Raw genomic sequence first — 21,881 nt, 5'->3', positions numbered from 1 at the left:
GTTACATCAACATCCCACTTCATTCTCTGTCTCTGAAATAACTTCATCTGTCCATTTCATTCTGAATGCATTTGCTCTGTTCTATGCCAAAAAGAGGTTCATTTTTAAATACACCTGTAAAGCAGTAAAGTATTTCATTTATTATATACTTATGCATCAGTGGTTTGATTTGCTTTTGTGGTTTGGTATTTTTGTTTGAAAGATTTCTATATGTCTGCTTGTCTACTGCAGTCTGGTAGCTGAAACTGCTTTATAATGTATGCAGAAGAACAGTTCTGGGTACGTTAATTCAGGTTAGCTGAACTAACATCAGTTTAGCTTAGAGCTCCATGTAGATTATAAAAATCAAATTAGGAGCTTAAATACTGAGAGAATGGAGCCCATGCTGAGCTCTGGGCTCTCTCTGGCTAAGTAAGAAATGCCTGTAGTTGAGCTATCTGGTTTAAAATTAACTTGGCTGTATCTACGTGCTCTGTTATGGTTGTAGCAGTGACCACTGGAGAACTGGTTGCATGTTCCCAGGAAAATTATGCTAGGAATACTTGAAAATAACCAGGATATGAATCTGTACATTTTGTTCTTGTACTGTCTTGTATGAATTGACTTTTTGTGACAGGCTACAAGTATTTTTGTATCAATTGAGTGACAAGCCAAACATGTGCTAGTAACATACTTTTTACTCTGGTTCACAAAGCTGCTATTTGAAAGCAGCACCCTGACAACACTTGAGATAGGAACAAAGTTTCTTTTGGAGAAACTTTATGACTTGTTAATGACTTCTAGGTGGTTTATTTTATCAGCAGGAATCTCTCCCAGTTGAATTTGAAATTGGCAAAATGACTATTTGCTCCTTTATTACCTGCCCATCATACTGAGATATTCATGCTAGAAATATTTCTAGCTATGCAGTTCTCATATCAGCATCCATATAAATCAATTTTTATGAGAAGGCTGACATTTTTACTTAATTACACTGTTTTAGGATAGACATTTGAAATCACATTTGGTGTCTTCTGCTTTTTCTATCATCTAGAATGCTACTGGAACACCCCTCACATCCTGCTCACACTACCAAGTTAGCACAGGCACCTAAGTTGGCTGCTGACTTCCACTTAGGGCTCTTTCTCACTCCCTGCTCCAAAGGATAATGTTCATGTTGAATTTTGATTTCTTTTGAGGAGATGGCTTTTATGTTATTCAATAACCAGGTAATTCAAAATTCAACTAAAACTTTCATTTTGACTGTGGGAGATCTCTGAACTCCTTCTAGAGTCTCCCTTTCATTATGTGACAGAGTATAAGGGTAGGTTTATCCAACTGTGTCTGTTTGGGGCTTCTTATTTTGTGTGTTTTGTTGTGATATTGTTAAATCTTGGTAGGCAGGACAAAAAACTTTGGCAGATAGACTTTCAGACATTCCTGCTGGCAAGGTTTCATCAATGGGTGAAGCAGTTACATTGTCATTTTTGCAGAATTTGAGAAATGACATTTCTGAAGGTGATCAGTTCTGGCATTTGTTACACTGTTGTTCCTTACAGTAATTTTCAGTATTCAGACACATATATCTGTACCTTCAATGTATTGCCAGCTTTTTCTTCTTATGTTAAGTTGAAAATAGTATTTCAGCTTTCAGTCAGGCCTTATATACTTGTTTACTAAAGCCGTATTTTATTGTAAAATGTTCTTTAGTGCTGTTAACATTACAAATTCCATTAAGAATAGCTGCAAGTTCTCACCTCACGCACTGTTTAACCCCTCAAGAGATCAGGTTATCAATTTACTCTGAAAGAATGATATTGACAGGCAGAAGCTGCTGTAACCTTCTCTTGTTTTCACCCTTATCTTCAGATAGTACAGAAAATGGTGCAGAAAGAGCCCCTTGGGTAGGTAATTTTCCTGTTGAAACACTTGCATAAGTGCCATTAATACTAATGGACCACATAAGTAGATATTAAAGGGCAAACCATGCATATGTTTTACTACCAGTGTCTTATTCTGCCTGATCATTGCTTATCAGGGAAGATCAAGGTAATGGTGGGGCAGAAACGATGGTTTACTTCTTCTGTTGTTTGTATTTTGAACCAGCTGGGCAATGCAAGAAATAAACATTTTAGGGACAAGTCTTTGAAGGAATATGTTTCCTAGCTCCCAGAGACTGTGATTAATCTCAATTTTGTGTGAGTTTCTGCTGGGAGACAGTCACTGGTGTGAGAAACATAAAGGACAAAAGGAAAAAAATCTGTGTACACCTATTTTTAGGCAATTTCCTATCCAGATTGGTGTAATATTTTGTCTAGTTTTCTCAAAAACTAAAAATAATCTCATCATGTCATTGTTCTCCACCAGCAGAGTGTTTCTGAACCGTTTCAAGCCCAAAGAGTTTGTAACCTACTGAAAGTTTCTAATGTGATATTTAAAAGCCAAGGTAATAAAACAGGTTCACGTTAAAAAAATAGACGTATTATTACAGTTGGGTAAGGATGTCTAATGCAGTTTTCTCCAGACATGCTGCTGACAGCTGTAGGCCATTAGGTCATATTTGGTACCAAAAGATGCCACACGTTATCTCCCAGAGTCACTAAATTAATGAAAAACATCTCAGCATCTGGCCACCAACTCAGAAAATAAGTTCCTCTCACTGAGACAGGCTGATGAGTGGTGAGGATTTACCAGTATTCTCTGAATTTCTGCCAGTGTAATTTCAAGACATTTTTAGTATTTGCTCTCAGTTATTGTACTTCTGTCTTCCTTAGATAGGAAATACAGATACAGTCTTAATTTGGCCTATGAATTTCCCAAGACAAGCAATGAAAATTATATCCTAGCTTGCAAAGAAAGAACAGGAGGCTGATGCCTGTGAGGGTTGTCAACATTTTCAGATGAACCTGCATAAAGGGATCCACTACTAATCCATAGTTAGTTACAGGCTGCTTCGCAGAAGTACCGAGACACCAGGGCTGTGCTGAGTAGAGTACGAGAACAGCTGCCAGTGCCCTGTTAACCCAGCCATCCACCCAGCTGGGTTAAGTGCTTGCATGCATGTTGCCTTCCTGAGCCAGCACCCTTGAAACAGACCTGTTTGGGCCCTGATGTCTACCTGTCATTAAAAGTTGAATTCTGAGTGTATTTGATGCAATGAATATTTTGCAAAATGGAAAGAGAGTTGGGGGGAGGGGAGGTAAAAATAACTTCAGAAGAGCAGCCACAAAAAAGAACCAAGTTATACAGTACGTTCATCTAATGCTCGTGTATAAAGAAGGCTGAGTACTTCAGTGAGCTTTGGACTGCTGTTTGAGGGAGGGTAACATATAGCCTATATTACATATAGGGAGGGTAACATACAGCCTAGCACTTGCAGCTCTCCAATGGTAAGTAATACATAACGAAAGAACTTTACCCAATTTCCCAAAGTATTATTAAACAGTTGGCAGAAATGTCAAATTCTAGTAAAAGGACTCTCAAAAGAAACAAGCACAAAAAGGTAACTTTGTGTACTTCCCAAAAAAGGGGAAATCAGAATGCTCTAAAATAGCGCGGTGTGTTTCAGTGTTTTTTGTGGAATGTGATAAGCAGATTACTAATTTACTGCAGTAAGCTAAAATAAATTATCAACTGCACTTAAAAAAATAAATAAAACCCACCAAATTAACAGATTTGAATTCTGTAATACCTAGAATTGCCAAAAAAAATTGTTACCATATTTTTGCGTCGGTCAACTTCAAGTGTACATAAACTGGAAATGCAGTGATAAGCAAGTTCAGTAGCGACATGCTGGTTTTGACAATGATGTGCCTCAGCACTGGATACCAGAAAGAACTCTTTAATTCATTTGGCAGTATCATTAGTTCATCTTCCAACCGTGGGTAACAAGCTGGACACCAGCTGGTACCATAAATATATATTTTTTTTCATATTTCCTAAGGAAAACTTTTGCTTTTGAAATTGCTGGTATATAAGGACTTTCAGGAAGCAGGTCAGTAGTTAATGTTCTTCAGCCATTTGAGCAGAGATTCTTACTGTGAGCAAGGTCAGGTTAAACTTTTTCATAAAAAAAAATGAATAAAAGTGTTTCACAAATCATTGAACTGGGAAAAAAAAATCCTTGAAATAGTGCACTGTCGCTATTTTGGGATATACTATGTGTACTTAGTATTAATAATAAGTACTTTTTTTTTTTTTTACTGGTTTCTCATCTTTGATTATTTTCTGAATGTGAAAACAAGACAAATTGAATTACAAGGTCATGACATACTTCTTTCCTGTTCTCCTGCTCCTGACCTGTTTCTCAGTGCTGCCTTGGTTTGTTTTGTTGTTGTTGTTGATTGGTTGTAGTTTTTGTATGTGTGTGGTTTTTTTTGTGTTTTTTTTTTTGATATGCCAAGTTCCCTGTAAACCTCATGCTTTCTTGAACTAAGACAGATATAAGTTGGCTGAATCACAATTAATGACCCCCTAAAATTGATGAGCTAAAAACAGCTTCTTTAATATTTAGTAATGTAAGGAAAAAAGCAATTTATCTTAGGACTTTAAAATAATTTGTAATAAATACAGGATAAGCAAAAATATATGTGCACATATCTTACTTAGGAATACTCAAGTTCTAATTTTGGTAAAACTTGTTTTTTCTGAAATAACATCAAGGCATGTGAAGATAACACCAAGAAAAACAAGTGCTGGAACTGAACAGTACATAATTCGCCTTGGGATACAGTTTCCTTTGTCATTTTGTGATCCTTTGCTGTTGCATTTTGAAGTGTCTTGCCAGGTGTGTATGTCACATAAAAACAGCAGTTTGTGTAGGCAACTGATAGAAAAATCAAAAAAGGTGGTAGTGATGGTCTGGGCGAGTCTTTTCCATGGAGACAGTAGTACCTAACTGCCATAGAAAGTTCTGTCTGTAGGTGGTACCTTTGCACAAAGAACACATGGTAAACTAACTGTTTACTGAAAAATGTTTCTATAATCGGTGTAAACATATTGCATGTGTTCACCAACATGTCTGTGTTTACATAAAAAAGAAATCTATTATGACCCAGAATGTGAAAACCTAAAGGTCACATTCAGAAAATGTCTATTTCCAGAAACTGCAAGGAAGAAGAAATTTCTAGAGCAGTTTAGCAAAGCTAAGCTTGCTTAGCAGAGAGAATTATTTTAAAATGTATTTATTGCTTTGTATCTTAATAGAATTTCAATGTGTTTGCAATTGTATGACAGTCACCAGTCTGGCTTTCGTGTTGAGAGTGAAAAATTTACTTTCAAGATGCTAGTAATGGAGAATTATCTTACACTTTTTGAAATGTTTTCACATTTTACATACAGTACTGATTTCTCTTCTCTACAAAAAGAAGGTACGTTTCGTGATCTATGGTACAAATATATCTTTTAACAAGCTCTCAGATCAGGAGAGTGTTCAAGACTATCATCAGGTGTCAGTGAAACATAAGTAAGGGGTGATTGTAATAGGTCAGCCAGAGAGATTAGTGACCTGAGGACAACTCAAGGCCTCAAGATGTTAATACTTGTTCTTTTTTTGGAAAGAAAAAAAAAAGAGGTAAAAAAGAGAAAACTAATAAAAGACAATACTGCTGCAGTTCAAATGCTTTTGTTTGCCTCTTTATAAGGAAAAGCATTGTATTACTTCTCAAAAACGTGGAAAACAGCCATCTTCATAATTTTGAACGTAGGCATAGATATTTGTTGTACTCCGGGAGTTCCAGTGTTAGTTTTGCTTTGTTATTAAGGTTGGCATAAACCTTACTATCTAAGCTGTGTGACAGCAGCATGTTCTTCGTCACTCGGTATGAATACCCATTGTTCAGTAAATCTGGGATTTGTTTGCCACTCATCAAGAGTGTTGATGTGTCATGGTGATGGCCCTGCTATTCCCCCTATATGGTTTATCTCCATGGATCAGCAGCACGGTGTTTTTGCAGATGTTATCAGATACAGTTAGATAGAAAATTGTTGCCTTGTGGCTGAAGATCTTTCAAAGTTCTGATGTACCAAAAGGGTATGGGTGTTTTATTGAGATCTTCTTTGCTTTAGTGTGTGCAGTCTGTTAAAATGGTCCTTTTTTACTGAGAACATGATGGCCTGCCAGATGTTGTCAATTGTGAGGTATGTTTCCTTTGTGTTACTATGTTTTTGTTTCTGTTTGTTTCTGTAAGAGCTGATTCACCCCAAATGCCAAGAGAAGGCACTAAGGAGAGTTTTGCCATGCTTCAGAGTAGCCGATAAAGCGCTTTGAAACCTTCCAGATATGAGCCGGGCAGTGAGACAGGCTTGGCTGTGAGACCAATGATATGCCCAGCCCTTGGCCTTTTCAGTGGGAATGCTGGTGGGGCTGCCATTTGGCCTGCAACAGGAGTTTGGTGTGGGTGATGTGTGTGTTTGCTCTTGGAGTGAGTTAGTCTCTGGCGTGAATGGTGACAGACTCTAGAAGGTGATTTCATTCAACATTTTCCAAAGCACTCCTGTAAAAGAAGAATTGGGAGCCAAAATTTCAATGATGGATCAATAGATCTGAACACCTAGCTCACTTAAACCTCTAAAATTTTATACTAGGCTGCTGTGCAGTTCTTTGGTGCTAGCAGTACTACTCACTTGCATCATTTTTCATCCTGAAGTCACTTATGTGCTCCAATGATGCAAAACATTTTATTCCAACTGCAGTGATGTAGCACAGGTCCTACTGGTGATCATGATAGCTTTTAATGAAAACAGAGTTAGGGAATGACTAAGCAGAGCAGAACTCTGAAATTCTGCTTCATCAGTGGGGTTAAAAATAGCAACATCAAAAAGCAGTAGAATATATATAAAACATACAAATATGTGTGTGCATATATGCATATAAAGGAGTCCCTTTTTCTTTTTTTCATTCAGTGGTGTGCTAAAGATATTCTGTGATGAAGGTCCAGCATAGTAAAGACATTTCGGTAGTTTTCCTGCAGATTCTTAGGACTTCATACTTTATTCTTCATTTGTCATTCTGCTTTTAGACTTTTTAGTTCATGTTATTGAAAGACTTGCTTTATATTAGTGTCTGTTTGAATGTCATCTTTGTTCCTTGTCAAAACTGTGTATTTTACAATGTACCTATGTCCTCAGATAGGAGGTATCTTGATGTATTGCTGAAAACTAAATAGTTTTCACTGTCACCAAGAAAGTATTTTGGGGATTTTTCCAGATTTTGTAAAAACAGTAGTTCGATTGATCTTGTTCATAAATTATGTGCTACATAATAAAATATTTTAGTTTTCATTAGTGCCTTTATAAACCCAGTAGAGGAATTTAATCAGAGTGTTTTTTCATGATAAAATCTTGACTGTAATAAAAAATAAAATACCTTCCCTACAATTTTTTATGTCATTTAGCAGTGTATATAGTGTCTGTCCAGATGTGATATTGATCAGAGATCACAGGGGATTTGATCTTTCAACCAAATTCACAGCCAATTCCACCCCCCCCAGAAGTTTTAGAAAATTTTGAAATCCTTAGTAATTGATAGAGCTGAGTATTGAACATGTGTAAACCAAAAAACATTTGTAGTGTACGTTTTAATGAAATGCAAAATTCACAATAGATTTTGCATCTGTTACTTTGACAAAGCAGCTGATGCTTTGACCTCCATCGCCCACTCTGAAGCATGGCAAAACTTAATGCAGTGTGTGCTATTCTCTCCTTCCTTCAGCATATGGGACTAGTTGGCTCTTACAAACAGGAACAAAAATCTAATAACGCAAAGGAAATGAATAATACTACTATTCTGTTAAGACAATTCGTAACATTTCAGCCAAGTGCTCACTTCAAAGCAAAGAGAATAAAATACAAGTATAATCTTGCTTTCTTATCTCTGAATTGCTCCTTGTTTACTTCTTTCAATATAGCAGGCTGCTTTTCTGTTGTATTAGCTGTAATTTACTTTGAGACATATATTGAAAGAAGAAAAACTAAACTCTGAAAATGCTTTCTCCTGCAGTTTTCCTATTATTTTTCAAGCCATACTTTAGTTATAATTGAATGAATAGTTTCAGGTTAAGAAATAATTATTTTGGTTAAAAAACTTCCTTTTTTTTCCCCAAATGCACACAGGATTACAGTATCACTTTCTATCTGCCAGCTCCACAGACTCTGCCTGTATCTCTGGATTTCTTACTAGCATAGAACTGCATGTTCCTGAAACAGGCTGCTGTGGATGCCAAAGAAGAAACTGAAAACCTGTTTCTAACCTGGAGATCTTGGGTAGTGAGTAGGTGATAAAAATGGATGAGGAGCTTTCATGCTGCTATTACCATCTCTTAGCTCCTGCTAAGGAAGGTAGGAGCTCGAGAATCTTTAAAATGGAAAGAATTATTTTAGTTTATAGTAGCTGTATAGAATGGTAGCAGGCATTTGAGAAGAACAGAAGAAGTATGAGTGCACCAAAGCAGAAGAGAACAGCAAAAATGTTTAATACACTGAATGGACAAAGCTCTCCTTCCCACAGTTTTTTGCACAGATGGTCTTGGGGCAGTGCCAGGCATGTACAGGTGCAGCAAGCCTTCCCCTGGTCCTCATTCCCTTGAAGCAGCTCTCAAACTCACAGCTCCTCAAATCTTAGGAAATGGATTGCTTTTTGCTTCTCACCAGATAGTTTATAAAGGTTTTGCCAGCCACCTAGAATGTGTGTTGCTTGAAATCCCTCAAAACATTCTGTCTTACCTGGTAAGATATAGCCAGCTGAAGGAAAAAAAATGTATGTTTCAGTACTGATTATTGTGGTTTTGCCCTGTAGAAGAAGGTGAAGTAGCTCTGTGATGTTGCTATAGCAGCTGCAGTTCTTCTTGAGCATCATCCTGAGAGTTACAAGGGCCGTGAAGGCTGCTCCAAAGACAGACAGTGATTAATGCTATATTCATAGACTCACAGATCTGGAAGAAACCTCAGGAGGTGGTCTAATCCATACTTCTGCCCAAAGGCAAGGTAAACTCTGCTTAAAACATTCCTTACAGACATTTGTCTAACTTGATCTTAAAACACCAGAAGCAACATCCCTGGACAATTTACTCCAGCACTTAACCAATTTGTCTCCCTCTTCTTTATCTTCAGCTACACAGTGCTTTTTGTCATCTGTCATAGTTCCTTAGCTTTCGTGATGTGTTTATTTGTGAGGCTTAAGCTGAAGGTAAAATAGGGTGATTCAGCCCTCCTAGATTTGTTTAAAATACTGAAGACCAAAAAGAAAAGATAAGTTTATTTTGTTTAATGTTAACTGAATGAGCTCTGCCTGACTTGGGAATGGGTTAAATAGAATCACTTGGCTTCTAACTACATTTCAACCAAAGAAATATGAGCAAATTCTGCTTCTGAAGCACATCATGCTGAATAATTTAGGAACTCTTGGGCTGTTTGCTATATGTGAAGTATTGCAGGGGGTAGTATATCATTAGTTTGCACAGAGGTTTTATGTATTTTGGAATGGAATATAGAGCGTATTGCAGCAGATAAATCCTATCAGATAATAATGAATGCTTGATGAAAATTATCTGTCCAAGCATTAGTTGCTCTGTCAAAATAACAGATCCAAAATCTAATGTGAAATTTGTGTTTTGATAAAATTAATGGAGCCCATCACTGGGACTTGTGAAGGTAGTTTACGATGCTCTCACAGTGTAGTGGCCATAAATTAGCTGGATCAATTTCACAGAGAATGTCTAGACAGGCAAAACAAGTCTATACTGCAGCTTCTGGTAGCCTGGAGTATGCTGGGAACATTAGAACCAAGGGGCATGGCAGTAGTTCAGCTCTAGTTATTTGGGATATAAATGTTTCATGCAAAGACGCGTGTAGCTTTTGGCACCTGAGTGCAGTGTCAGCTGGCCTACAGTTGATTTGAGGGCACACAGGACTTGGTGACAGATCGTGTCTCCCTTGTGTCACATGCTGGTGTGTTGAGCACAGCTTGCTTAACATAAAGTGGCCTGAGAGCATGTTGCTTCTGATTTTGCCTTTTTAAACACATATCCAGTTAAAAGTACTTACATCTGTTGATGAGCAAATATCAAAGACAAAATTTTATATGCTTCTCTGTGCTTGTTGCTTATGAGGATTTTATAGTAGGGTTTTTAATTGGAGCTGGGAAGATAAGTCAAGGTATTCCACGAGGAAAGATTGAGACACACACGGTTCATTCATCTGATGCAAAATATCAAGTGAAAATGCCTACAGTACATCAGGCACAAAGAATATCTGCTTTATTTAATTCACTGGGAATAATTCACTAAACAGCACTTCTGATTTTTGTCAGTCAAAACTAGATTTCCATCTTGAGTTAGTTCTAACTTTATGGCCTATTTCTTTCCTGAATGTGTGCTGGATTTGACCTTAAAACAGTTTTCTGCACACTATACTGTTTGATGCAGCTGAGTCCAGGTGTATGATTTTAGTATTTTAATGAATACCATTACTTGTAAAATGATGTTAGTCCTGAGAGCTACTGCAAGTGGTAAGAATACTAAACTCAGTGCCACTGAAACATCTGAGCTCTGGTGCCAGTTTTAAATCTCTGATGCCTTCAGTGGTGAATATTAGAAAATGTAAAACTGGATGCACCTATATGCATGCTTATTTTTGTGGCAGTGGTTTCTTTGCCTATGCAATGAACTGACTGAAAGCAATGTAACTGCCCTGGTAAAATGGATTTATTAGTTCTAACTGTAACACGCTAGACTTAATAAAAGTCTTTCAGCCAGCTCATATAACAAACTTTTATCTAGGATTCCTCTGCAAAATACTGTGTAAATGTCTGGTTAGTAGCTTGATGAGGGAGGGCACTTGCTTCCTTCTAGTACCTCTGTTGAATGGCATGAAACTTTTCATTTTGTCTGGTAAAGTAGCTGTGGAAAAAGGTTGGCACGTCCTTGCCTCATCCTCCAGAAGAGGATCTATGTCTTTGACTGGCATAGTAAGATTAGCAGAGAAGCTCAGGGTGTGCCATCCCTCTGCCCAGGAGAAGAACAGATGTATTGAACGTGGTCATATGTGAGGATGCATTCAGAAAACAGGAATGGCACCTGAGCTCCTGAACTACTTTTTCCTGTTGGCTGGCACTATGTCTCAAGCGAGACATAATTAGTGATAGGATATTTGAATAAATTTCAAGTCAACTCCAGCCAAATGTTGACTTGGCTGTGTTTCTGTCCAGCAATATATTTTAGAGCTTTACTGTGCCTTGTAAATAGAATAATGTGCTGATTAAAAAGTGCAATTTTATGCAGATTGCATTTGGTGAAAGTTTTCGTCCCTAAACTCCCAACTAATTTTTCTTTTCCAAGTTTATTGAAACATTTTTATAACGTCTCATTTTGGGGAATGGAATTCATATGGGAAATTGCATGTCACTGAACTGAAGAGATGCGTTCTGAGTCCTAGTGCTCCCTTCTGTTGAATTAAATACAAACTGAATTGCTTAACAAGAGAGGTCAGGAGAGACTCATTCTTTGTAGCCCACAGTCTGGGGCAAACTTTGGAGATGAACAGCCACAGTTCATATTCACACTCCAGGAAAGAAAAACTGGGCTGTGATTCCTGGTACCCCTCATTCAGGTGAGAATTACAGGAATGGCAGGAGATTGAGAAGCTGAGAAAGAAAGTGCAGAGAGAAAGTAAGCATCTCTTTTGTTGCTCTTTTATGTAACTCTCTGTGTAAGGCTACTTTTTTCCTTTTAAAAAAAATGGGAATGTTTTTTTTGGATCAAAATAGGTATTGAGTTGGTACTCTTTACTTCTTTTTTCTTTTATTTGTCACTGATGACTGCTACCTGATTGAGTTCTGAACAAGTGTGTTTTCTAGTTTAGTTCTATTAAGCCATAAAGAGTTCTCTTAGACACTGCATTAAATTAGCTGGATACATTCTGCTTTCATGCATTAGCACTGAACAAAACTCAAAACATTTTTTATTTCATTTTATGAAAAAAATTAAATCCATTAAGAAATACTACTGAAATATTTGAATCTAAGCTGCACAGAAATATTCTATCTAGAGAAAATGATTCATTTATACTGCTTTGTTGCAAATACACTAGCTTCCAAATAAATCAGTACTCAGGCAGCATCAAGTCCTATTTATTTCCATCCCCAAGTCTCACCTGCCTATCTGTCCTATCTGGTTAGCCCCTATCACTACAGATATGAATGTCTTGCAAACATTGAACATGCCAGAATTTTTGCTTCTGTTTTAGAATGAAAGCCTACATGCACAACAGCTGCAAATTAGAGCTGGTAACAGGAGATAAGGAATTCAAATATAAATCTAGCAGTGGCAGATACAAATATAAATCCGAGTGTAAGTCTTATACTCATGTGAGGTGTTGTATGTTAAAAAAAAAAAAAAGTTTATCTAATTCTGTTAATAAACAAAAACTTTTTTTTTTTAAGCTAGTCTGGCTTTTATCAAATCCAGAATAAAGAATGGGTACAAAAATATTTATTTATAATTCTAATTATAAACAGTAAATTTATTTATAATTCTAATTATAAACAGTAATTAATAACAGTTCTAATTTTAATCCAAGCTCTTATTTGTCAGCTCTGTAATTATTTCTAATTGTTCCAAACTCACAGAGGTTAAGTTATAAACTGTACTCTGTAGATTATTCTAAAAACCAGAGTATAAGTGAACTGCCAGAAGATCAAAATAGTCACAAAGGAAAAATATGAAAATATAATTTGCATTAGTTGCAAATAGGTATTGCACACATACTTAACCAACTGATTATTTGTGCATGCAGAAATCCAGTTTAATGAATACATAAACAAATGAGAAATGCAGATTGTGTTTTCCTGTTTGTATATGTTACTGGTTGTGTATGTATTTCAGAAACATTGAATCCTATCTATCTGGGGTGTTTGGGTTAAGGAGCCATCATTGGGCTTGCTTCCATGGCTGGAATTACCAGATGGCTTTTTATGGTCATGCATATTTCCTAGCATTAATTCAATGGAAAGGAACGTGTAACAGCTACATTTTTTTTGGTTTGTTTTTGAATGAAATGCAAAATAAAGGAAGCGTAGTTAGCAACCCAAACCTCTGCTCTGGATTAATTAGATTTGCAAATTTTCAGAGATTTAGTAGTCTATTTTTGGATACATCTGGAAACCGTATCAATCATGAAAGTTTCTTTAAAATGCTTGGTAAGAGTAGGTTATTCACAAGGGGGCTCATCAAAACAGTTTGGTTTGCAGAGTCTTTTTTACAGGTTTTGCTAAAAAGAAAAAAAAGGAATTTGTCTGCCTATAAATACAGGAAAGATAAATTACCTTGACTCTTATCAATTCTTTTTCTTCTAGCCTATTATTTCTCTGTTATCATAGTTAATTTTTTCTGTGCTTTTGGAAAGCTTATCATCAAGATTCAGCCTTTCCAATTCTCTGTCTTCTCTTTTCCTAGTTCAACATGAGACCAGTTTCCTCTCCTCAGATTTTAGTGCACCATCCCACTCCATCTGAACAATTCAGCCTTCCCCATAAAGGTGCCCTGAGATACTTCTGCTTGCTTCAATCTTTTAACATTATATTTCTCCTCACCCCCCAGAATTCATTCCCTTTTCATTTCCTCAGGTTTGGAGCAGTACACTGATCTTTTTTTTACATTGCCCAGATCTGTTTTAAGTCCATGAATTTTTTTTTTTTTTTGGCAGGCACAGTGGGTGGAACAAGGGGCTCTAACATGTTACTGAGGTATGGCAGTGAACCCAAGAGTGTCAGCACATTCCTGCCGGGCACTGACTTCTTTTCGTCCCCTTCAGTGATGTGAGGAAAGAGGACTTCTGGGGCATCCAAGCCTACAATATTCAAGAACTAGCAGTAAGTGTAAGACAAGTCACTCAGAAAGTAGTTCTCCAGAAGTTTAAATACAACCAAGGTCAGAAAGGAGAGTTGTGGCCTCCCAGCAGTCCCGCTGGGCTGAGGAAGGTGCTGGGCCTGCTTTTGGCTGAGATCAGGCGCACAGCAGAGCCTGGGGCAGTGGTGCTGTGGAGAGCAAACGTGCAAGAGCAGCCCCAGGAGGGAGTGTGCAAGGCAAAGAAGGGAAGTGATTGAAATTGTTCCAGGGCATTAAAAAAAAAGGCTTTTGAAGAGGCAGTGGTGAGAAAGCAAGAAGTTCCAGATGGAGATTTTGCTGGGATAATGATGGGGGGAGTAGCTAAGCAATCAGGGAGAGAATGGAGGATTGCATGAAAACAGAATTCATGTTCTCTTAAAGTCTGATAGCCAGCACATAACCAATTAGCTTATATGTAGTTTATTTTATGTAAATCAAAAGTTTGCCTTAAGACATGACAGATTGGAATTTGATAATGGCGAGTTGTGAATGAGTCCTAAAAACTGGTCACTGGAAAGGCTACAGACCATCTTTAGGAAACTTTGCAATGTGGCAGACCTCAGCTAATCCTATCAAATGAAAACTGATATTCATCTGTGAGAATATTGTAATCCTGAGATTAAAAAAAGAAGTTTTTCATGCTACTGAATTCCATTTATTTTTGTTGTTGTTTATATTCTTGCAAGATATACTCATCTTTAAAACGCTAGCTTGGCAATCAGAAACATTGGACTTCCGTTAGACTGACTTTTAAGGAAGCAACAATACTTTCTTTATCTCTTTGTGTACGGCTCCAAATCTTTTTCAGTTTTCATCTTATTTTGGGTAGCCATTGGAAAGCAATATCCAAACTCATATTCAAACTAAGGACTTAGCAAAGTCATGTTAAAGCCATGTTTCAAAGTAAATAATATGAAGCTCCTTTCAAATAGTGCTGATATATTTCTAATTTACATTTGTGTAAATGCTAGTAGGAAGGTATGTTATGTAGATAATGGCTGTGTCTGCATCTGAAACATTTACAAGAATGTTTTACTAGATTAATGACAGGCTTTCAGATTCCTGAAATTGTGTGGTTGTTTTTAATCTTACAACTGGGTGACTTCTTCCTGCTGAGGAAAGTGTCATGTTGATCTCAGCAGTAGCAAAAATTATTCTGAAAACTGCATACTGTGGAAACATATATAGAAACACAGATGGCTAACTGATGGTTTGAGCTGTGGGGACTATGTGATTCTTAAGATTCCTAGGATGTTCCAGGGCTTAGATAGCAGTTCTGCACTAAGACATGGATCGTGCTGTCTACATCAGTGCTATAATGACACTTTATGACAATGGTAAAGGTCTCAAGTTGCAAGCAGACTTGTTACTTGTGTCCTTTTTGCTCATGGGGAAAAATTGGAGGTCTGCCTATAAATGCAAAGTTTTGAGATTCGTTCCTTAAAATTTTTAGTTTAGGCCATCAGGTAGCAAGTGTTACAGTTTTTAAGATACCTGAGCCCTGTTTTTATAGGGCTGTAAAGAGGTAACAGTGCAGCTTACTATTGACCTTTGAGTTATGCAGATGATGATGTTTATATATTTACAACTGGTATAATCAGTTACGTGATGTTGCATTTAGACCAAAAAAAAAAAAAAAAGAGGCCAACAAAGTAAAGACTACTGCTCATCAATATAATCAATATGGGACAATGTCACAATTTTTCTAGACTAAATTTGAGGCACATGCTTCCGGTTTTACACTTTCTCAGTTATCGTATTAAATAGGGAAGTTATTTTTGCACAGATCAGAGGACATTATGAAAAAAGTTGATGATTATTCATGTTGAGTGGCAGCAGTGTTCTGACTCACCCTTTTCACGGGCATCATTCCCTACATTCTTAATGGATTGTGAAATTTGGAACAGGTTTCTGCCAACAAACAAAATATTAATGAAATGTAGAGTTGCATAATATATTTTTTGCGTAATGTAATTCTTCCCAGAAAATGAAATGACCACCTCCTAAAATAACTGAGGAAATGCTTCATAGTCTTATTTTGCTGTGAGCTAAAAGGTGTTTGGGTAAGTGCATTGGCATACTTACTTGCAGAGCCTCTGCAGCTTTGATGCACAACATAAAACTCCTTAACCTTTTAATATATGATTTTTCACAATGCCTGATACATTAATTACAATCAGTTTCTCAGACTTGAGTAAGAAGCATTTCATCATTTTTTGTAAAGTGTGCAGTGCACAAGCAGGGAAGAAAGGATGCTGAGGACAGCTAGGAAACGCAGGAGTTCACCGGCACAAAAAAGTAAATATTTTTCTGAGTAATGACCTGGAAACTTTCTCCCAGAGAGCAGAGAGATGCTTGACTAGACTGCCTCAGCTGTTAATCAATCAAATGCTTCCTACAGTATGGATTAAATTAAGTATATCCTTGGTTACTGCCTAAGCCCCCTGGTGACAGCACAAACCTTTTGTCCTCTTTCTCTCGCTTCCCCACCTAAGGCTGTAAGTAGGTATTCATATCAAGGCCTTTGGCAACAACCTGGTTGAAGCAACTGGATTTTATACAGTCAAGGAGAGAGCAGTAAATAATAATAAAGCCCATTAATCCTCTTTTCCATTAGTGGCAATGTCAGATAAACCTGCTTAGAGACTCTTGGGAAATGTTACATGGATGATTTATTATATGTGTAGTTTTAGACGTAAGTGTAATTTTGAAACATGGTACCTCTATATATTCACATAGTGACAGAGCAGAATAGCAGATGAATTACAGCACCATATAATGGGCAGTTTCAGTATATCTCTTTAGCTGATTTCAGCTGATGAACTGAAAAGTTAGTGGTGGATCATTGGGGTGACAGGACACTTTGTGGTAAGAATTGAAATTAAAAAGCTTATTCTGGTCATGCACTGGGAGAAGAGGTTTCATTTGGTTCCTTTTCTTCTGCCTTTTTGCTGTTTGACTTTGTCCCATGACTATTTGCAAAAATGAACTAGCAATAAATTTATTTGCCTACTGTACATCGCAGATGCAAAGAGTAGTTACGGTTTTATGAACTTTTTAAATACTGGGGATTCATCTTAATGGTGTATGAGGAGGAATATTTACCCTGTATTGAAGAGAGTGGGCTAATAATGAACGAATACTAAACTTTCATTTCTTTTATGGATTTAACATCCCTAATAATTTAAAAATGCAAAATGCTTTTTGCCAGAAGATGGCTGTTCCTCAAGCTCTCCCTAAAAGCATAGCTGTTCCTGACCGCAGCTGCATTTGTTTCTAAGAGAGGACTCAGCTACTTTTTTATTCTGCTTGAAATTCTCTACGCAAAACTATAATGTGGTTGAGCAGGGAGTTGTAGAGCACCTGCAGGCAGGGTGCAGGCACTTGATAGCAGGATGACTCAGCTCTGCATCCCTCTAGTCTGGTGTTCAGTTGTATTTGCCTTATGCTTGACAAAGATATAAGTCTTTTTTATTTCTTTTAGATTCTGCTAGATTCTAGAAAAAAAAAAACAAACAAAAAAACTTTCCTAATGCTAACTTTCTACATGTTTTATTTAAAACTTCAAGCTCCATTTATTTGCTTAGATTTACACCGTGATTCTGCTTTGGTAATCATTTCAAGATTATGGAATGCAAGGCAATTGAGAACAGACACACAGAAATGATTTAAAGGCTGACTTTTAAAAAGAGAGCTATTAAACAGGTTAGTCACAACCATGAGTCACTTGAATTGAGTCATGCTCAGTTTTTTCTAGCTATAGATTATCTGGTTTTCCTATTTCCCCACATAGCTATGAGTAATGCTGTATTAAGAAATATTACTGCTTTGGAGAATGTTTTTTCCCTACTCTGTGTGATGCCCTCCCTATCTGAATACATTTTTACATTGGTCAGTTTACAGTGTCATTGTTTGGCTCATTCTTTCAACCACTGAGTCGCTGGCTGCATAAAACAAGCAATGAAATATGTGCCAAGTGTCAGGTTGAAGAGAGAGATGAGCAAGTAAGGGACCTCACCATCAGTCTGGGATTTGCACCATTTCTGTGGGGGTTAATTTGAGATGTTAATAGTTATCTTGGCTTACATGAGCCTGTAAGCCACCCACAGCAGCTGAGGTGGGAGCTTTGGGATAGTTATACAGGATGGAGATGGTCTGTGGAGAACAGTTCAAACAAATGTGAAGGGGGGACAAAAATATGTCCTGACATGGTAACGGAGTTGATGGCTTAATAACTGTTGAAGCTGGGTTTGGATGTTGTTTTTTGTTTTTTTTTTTCTATATTTGTAGTGAACGTGCATCAACACAGCTGTGGTGTTAGGCATAATCACAGAGCCCTTACAACCATCATTCTAGAAATGAATTTAGCATAATATGTATTGGCCAAATGTTTTCAGCTTGGTGGCTACCAAAATTAGTCTGAAACTGTGTAGGTGCTTAAATGTGGGTTTGGGAGACTGGATTTGGGCTAAAAAGTGTAGGCTGTAGTTCTCCAAGCATCAGAAAAGAGAGGGGAATTACTGTAGCTTTGAATATTCGTGAATATGCCTACATTTAGACTGCAATATTCATTGCTGTTTTTTAAAAAGTACTGTCAGCACTTTTGTTAATATAAAGACAAAACTATGTTTCCATGCAATCATTACAGAAAGAAAATAGATATTACAGATGAGGTTTCAAGGATTTTTTTTTCCACTGGTTCTGCTTTTGGGAATTTTTCTGAAATCTCTGATTCTCTCCAAAATGGATAGCTCACCTAGAAATAAGGCTTTCTTCCATGACTGGTGTCTTTATGATTGGTGCTGCATGGTTGCTAGATGAAAAATATTACTAAAATTAGAATGAAAACATCTTTCTTATTTTTGAGTCTCTGCTGAATAACCTAAAACCAAAACCAATTTTCTCTAATTTATCAAAGAGGTCTGGGGACAAACAATTTGAGTTAGAAAATGTGATGATGTCATGAAGAGCACTCAATGTGCTTACAACAAAGAATTCAAATGCCTCCAAAGAGAAAAACAATTTTCACTGCCGTTTTGTAACAAAACTGTTGCAATAGATAGCAAAAATGGTAAAGCTGCTGTCAGTACAAATGTCTTTCCCATATGCTTCTGCTTCATTTCTGCAGATCTATACAGGAAATACTTGAGTCACGAATAGTTTTCGTAGAGGCCAACTTTGTATGAGAAGGGGTCATTTGTTCAGTGTCATCAGTTGTAAAGCTGCACAAGGTCATTCCAGAAAAAAATCTCACATGCAAGTTCTTTCTGTGCCTTAAAAGCTGTTGCTAACCTTGGATGAGAACATGTTAAAACAAATAACCAACTGAAAAAGAGCATGAGGGACGTGTTTTATAACCAAAGGACTGACTGGTGTCCACTGTGTGTGCTTATATCAGTTCAGCGAACTAATTCTGGAGACCTCTGTGAGGTAGTCTAAGTCAGAATGAAAAGTCGGCTCCTGCGGAGTCTGGTTAAGATTTGTCTTGATCCTTGGAAGAGGACCTGCCCTCAAGACTGGAAATTGTGGGCTATCGTAAGGATCTTTGAGTGGTGCCCAGGGTGACAGATCACCTGCGGACCAGCTATGTCAAAATTCATGTCTTGGTAAGAGAGCAGGAAGGTCTGCTACCTGAGAAATGGAGATGTACCAGAGTCTCTTGCACGGGACATGTCTGCAGACATACTTGAGCTCACTGCTATCTCAGGATACTTCTTGCATGGCAAGGGAGCCAAGCCAGCTCGCAAGATAAAAGCACACTCTCTTAAGCAATATGCGGTGCGGCAGGACGGTAAAAAGCAGAATGCAGATGACATGTAGTTATGTGGATATTTCCTCAGTTTTGTATTGAAATTAGGTCCTGTGTTTCTTACGTTTCAGTGCCTGCAACAGGTTTATCTTTTCCCCAAACAGCCATCAAACAAAAGGAAAGGCTTTTAAGTAATGAGAAGGTAAATTTGGACGTATGTATAAGACATCTCTGTGCCTTTTATTTACGTTTTCTGTAGGGTTCTGGTTTTATGCCACAAAGCTGAATATTATGTTACAGGATTATATTATTTAGTTTCTGTAGAGTGCTGTCTTGTCCCACCAGTTCTACTATGCTGAAAGACGTAATCTGCTGAGAATGTATGTTCAGGTAAAATAGAATTTTCTGTGTTTCCCTTAACCTAACATATATATGTGCTTAATGGGGGGGGGGGTGGGTGGGGTGTAGAGTTAAATGCATGAGTTAAAACACTTTCTGAAACTTCTGAAAAGCAAACTTTTATCTGTGCTGAGGAGTGATGCATCATCCTTTAGGGAAATTAAAATAGTAGGTGGTAGGATACTAGCACAGATTGGGAGCTTGGATAGAAATAGAAGCTGAATAAAAGAGGACTACTTTTTATGAGAAGAAATTAAAACAGATAGGTAGAAGCTGAGCAAGAGTTGACCACTGACTGTGACTGCTAATGTTGACTGGCTTATTCACGGCTTTTTGGTGAAATACAAGTGCAGACGAATGTGCCATAACTGATGAGATTTTTCTGATGTCAATGGATCATGATATTGAGAAAGTTAATGGTCTGAATCAGCAGTTTTCAAATGTCATTGACTATACATTGGAGTGAATAGAAAATCAGAAAAACAACTTGAAAAAAAAAAAAAGAAAAAAGGTGGGATTCATTACCATGCATGTTTCATAATGGAAATGAGAATGAGCAACTGGAGCTACAAAACTAGATGAGCTAATGCCCATAACTAAAGGAAGGGATTTCCCCCATCTGCCTATCACAACTGCATTTTATGTTGTGATTCGTTGCTCATGTTACTTGTTTTGTATGTGCTGTTTCTTTCATGCTGTCCTTTTATTTCCTCCAGTATCAGTTTCTTTCCTTTTGCCAGCCAGATTATTCTCTCTTCTGTCTTTTCTCCCTGCCCAAAATTCCTAGCCACATGAGTAGCTTTTCCTCTCAATGAGAGGTAAGATAGCTGGGAAGAAATATTGTGCAGAATTGACATCTAGACAGGGGGAGGAGGGTAGCTCCAAAGGTGCCTGTGAGAAGTTGGATATATCTTGCTTTTAGATTTATGCAGCACATGCAGTGAATTTAGAAAAGGACATATAAATATTTGTATTATACCAATTGATGAGGCACATCATATCAAATGGATTGTATGTGCTGGGCTATAAGTACTTGTGCAGCATCCTCAGGTGGTGTAAACTAGCGTGGCTCTGTGTGGACCACCAGTACACCTGCCTCAGAGAGCTGCCTGTTGGTGTTTCCTTGTAACCGAGTGGTAGAAGTGCACACACTCATGTTTTGTAAACTTGAAAGGGGCTTAGAGAGGACTGAGTGTGAGTCTGTTTTTAATGTTATCTGAACTGTCCCTCAGACATCACCAGGACCAGTCAGCAGTTGTCATGTGGTGCACAGTGCATGCTGGGGGAGAGGGCCAGGCCTTGAAAACATGTTATTAATGATAATGAAGCTCTTTGATAATTCTAATTTAAGAGATTTTGCCTATATGTCACTGAGAATAAGCTCTGGCATCAAGCAGTGTTTGTTTTAAGTTAATATTATTATGTGATTTCTACACTGGTTTAGATTTCATTTTCTATCATTCTGGCTCATGTGCTTTTGGAAGGATAAAGCTGCAGGTGAAGCAAAGTCAAGTGTTACTACTGTGTTAGTTAGGTGGGAGTTAGTGGTTTGCAAAGCACCTCACAAGTAAATGAGGAAGAGCTCTGAGTAAAAGCATGTGTATACTTTCTTGCTTATTTTTTCCTTTCAGGAAAAAAAGTAGATTGCCCAGCATAGTCAGCCTTATTCTAAATGGCCACTGTCATTCCCTGAAGAGACAGAAAAGAGTCATGAGGGCACCTTCATACATACATGGCATATCTTTGTCATGTCTGGGCTTAACTTGAACCAAACTGACTGGGTGGCTCCATGTGTCTACAGATGCAAAGACCTAACAGAAAAAGGCTTTAATGTTTCTTGAAGGTACGAGCAGCAGTTTGCTTGCTATTCCATT

At 37.5% G+C, this 21,881-nt stretch overlaps 1 protein-coding gene across 23 annotated transcripts in view; it reads left to right on the top strand.

Annotated features, from left to right (window-relative positions):
- FAM13C (family with sequence similarity 13 member C) overlaps positions 1-21,881 on the top strand; it is a 137,257-nt gene that overhangs the window by 53,327 nt on the left and 62,049 nt on the right. The window contains exon 1 of one of the 23 annotated variants that reach the window (XM_080598567.1): positions 19,976-19,998. The exons of the other annotated variants lie outside the window; for them this stretch is intronic. Within the exon in view, the coding sequence (XP_080454693.1) occupies positions 19,991-19,998 (8 nt within the window). The 5' untranslated portion in view covers positions 19,976-19,990. Of the gene's footprint in view, positions 1-19,975; positions 19,999-21,881 lie in introns of those variants that run through there. 23 annotated transcript variants of the gene reach the window in all.

Source organism: Anser brachyrhynchus, assembly GCF_964034855.1.
Source record: "Anser brachyrhynchus genome assembly, chromosome: 6".
NCBI classification, from domain to species: domain Eukaryota; kingdom Metazoa; phylum Chordata; class Aves; order Anseriformes; family Anatidae; genus Anser; species Anser brachyrhynchus.
Note: the sequence above shows the minus strand (reverse complement) of the source record. Positions and strands in the feature narration are given on the sequence as shown.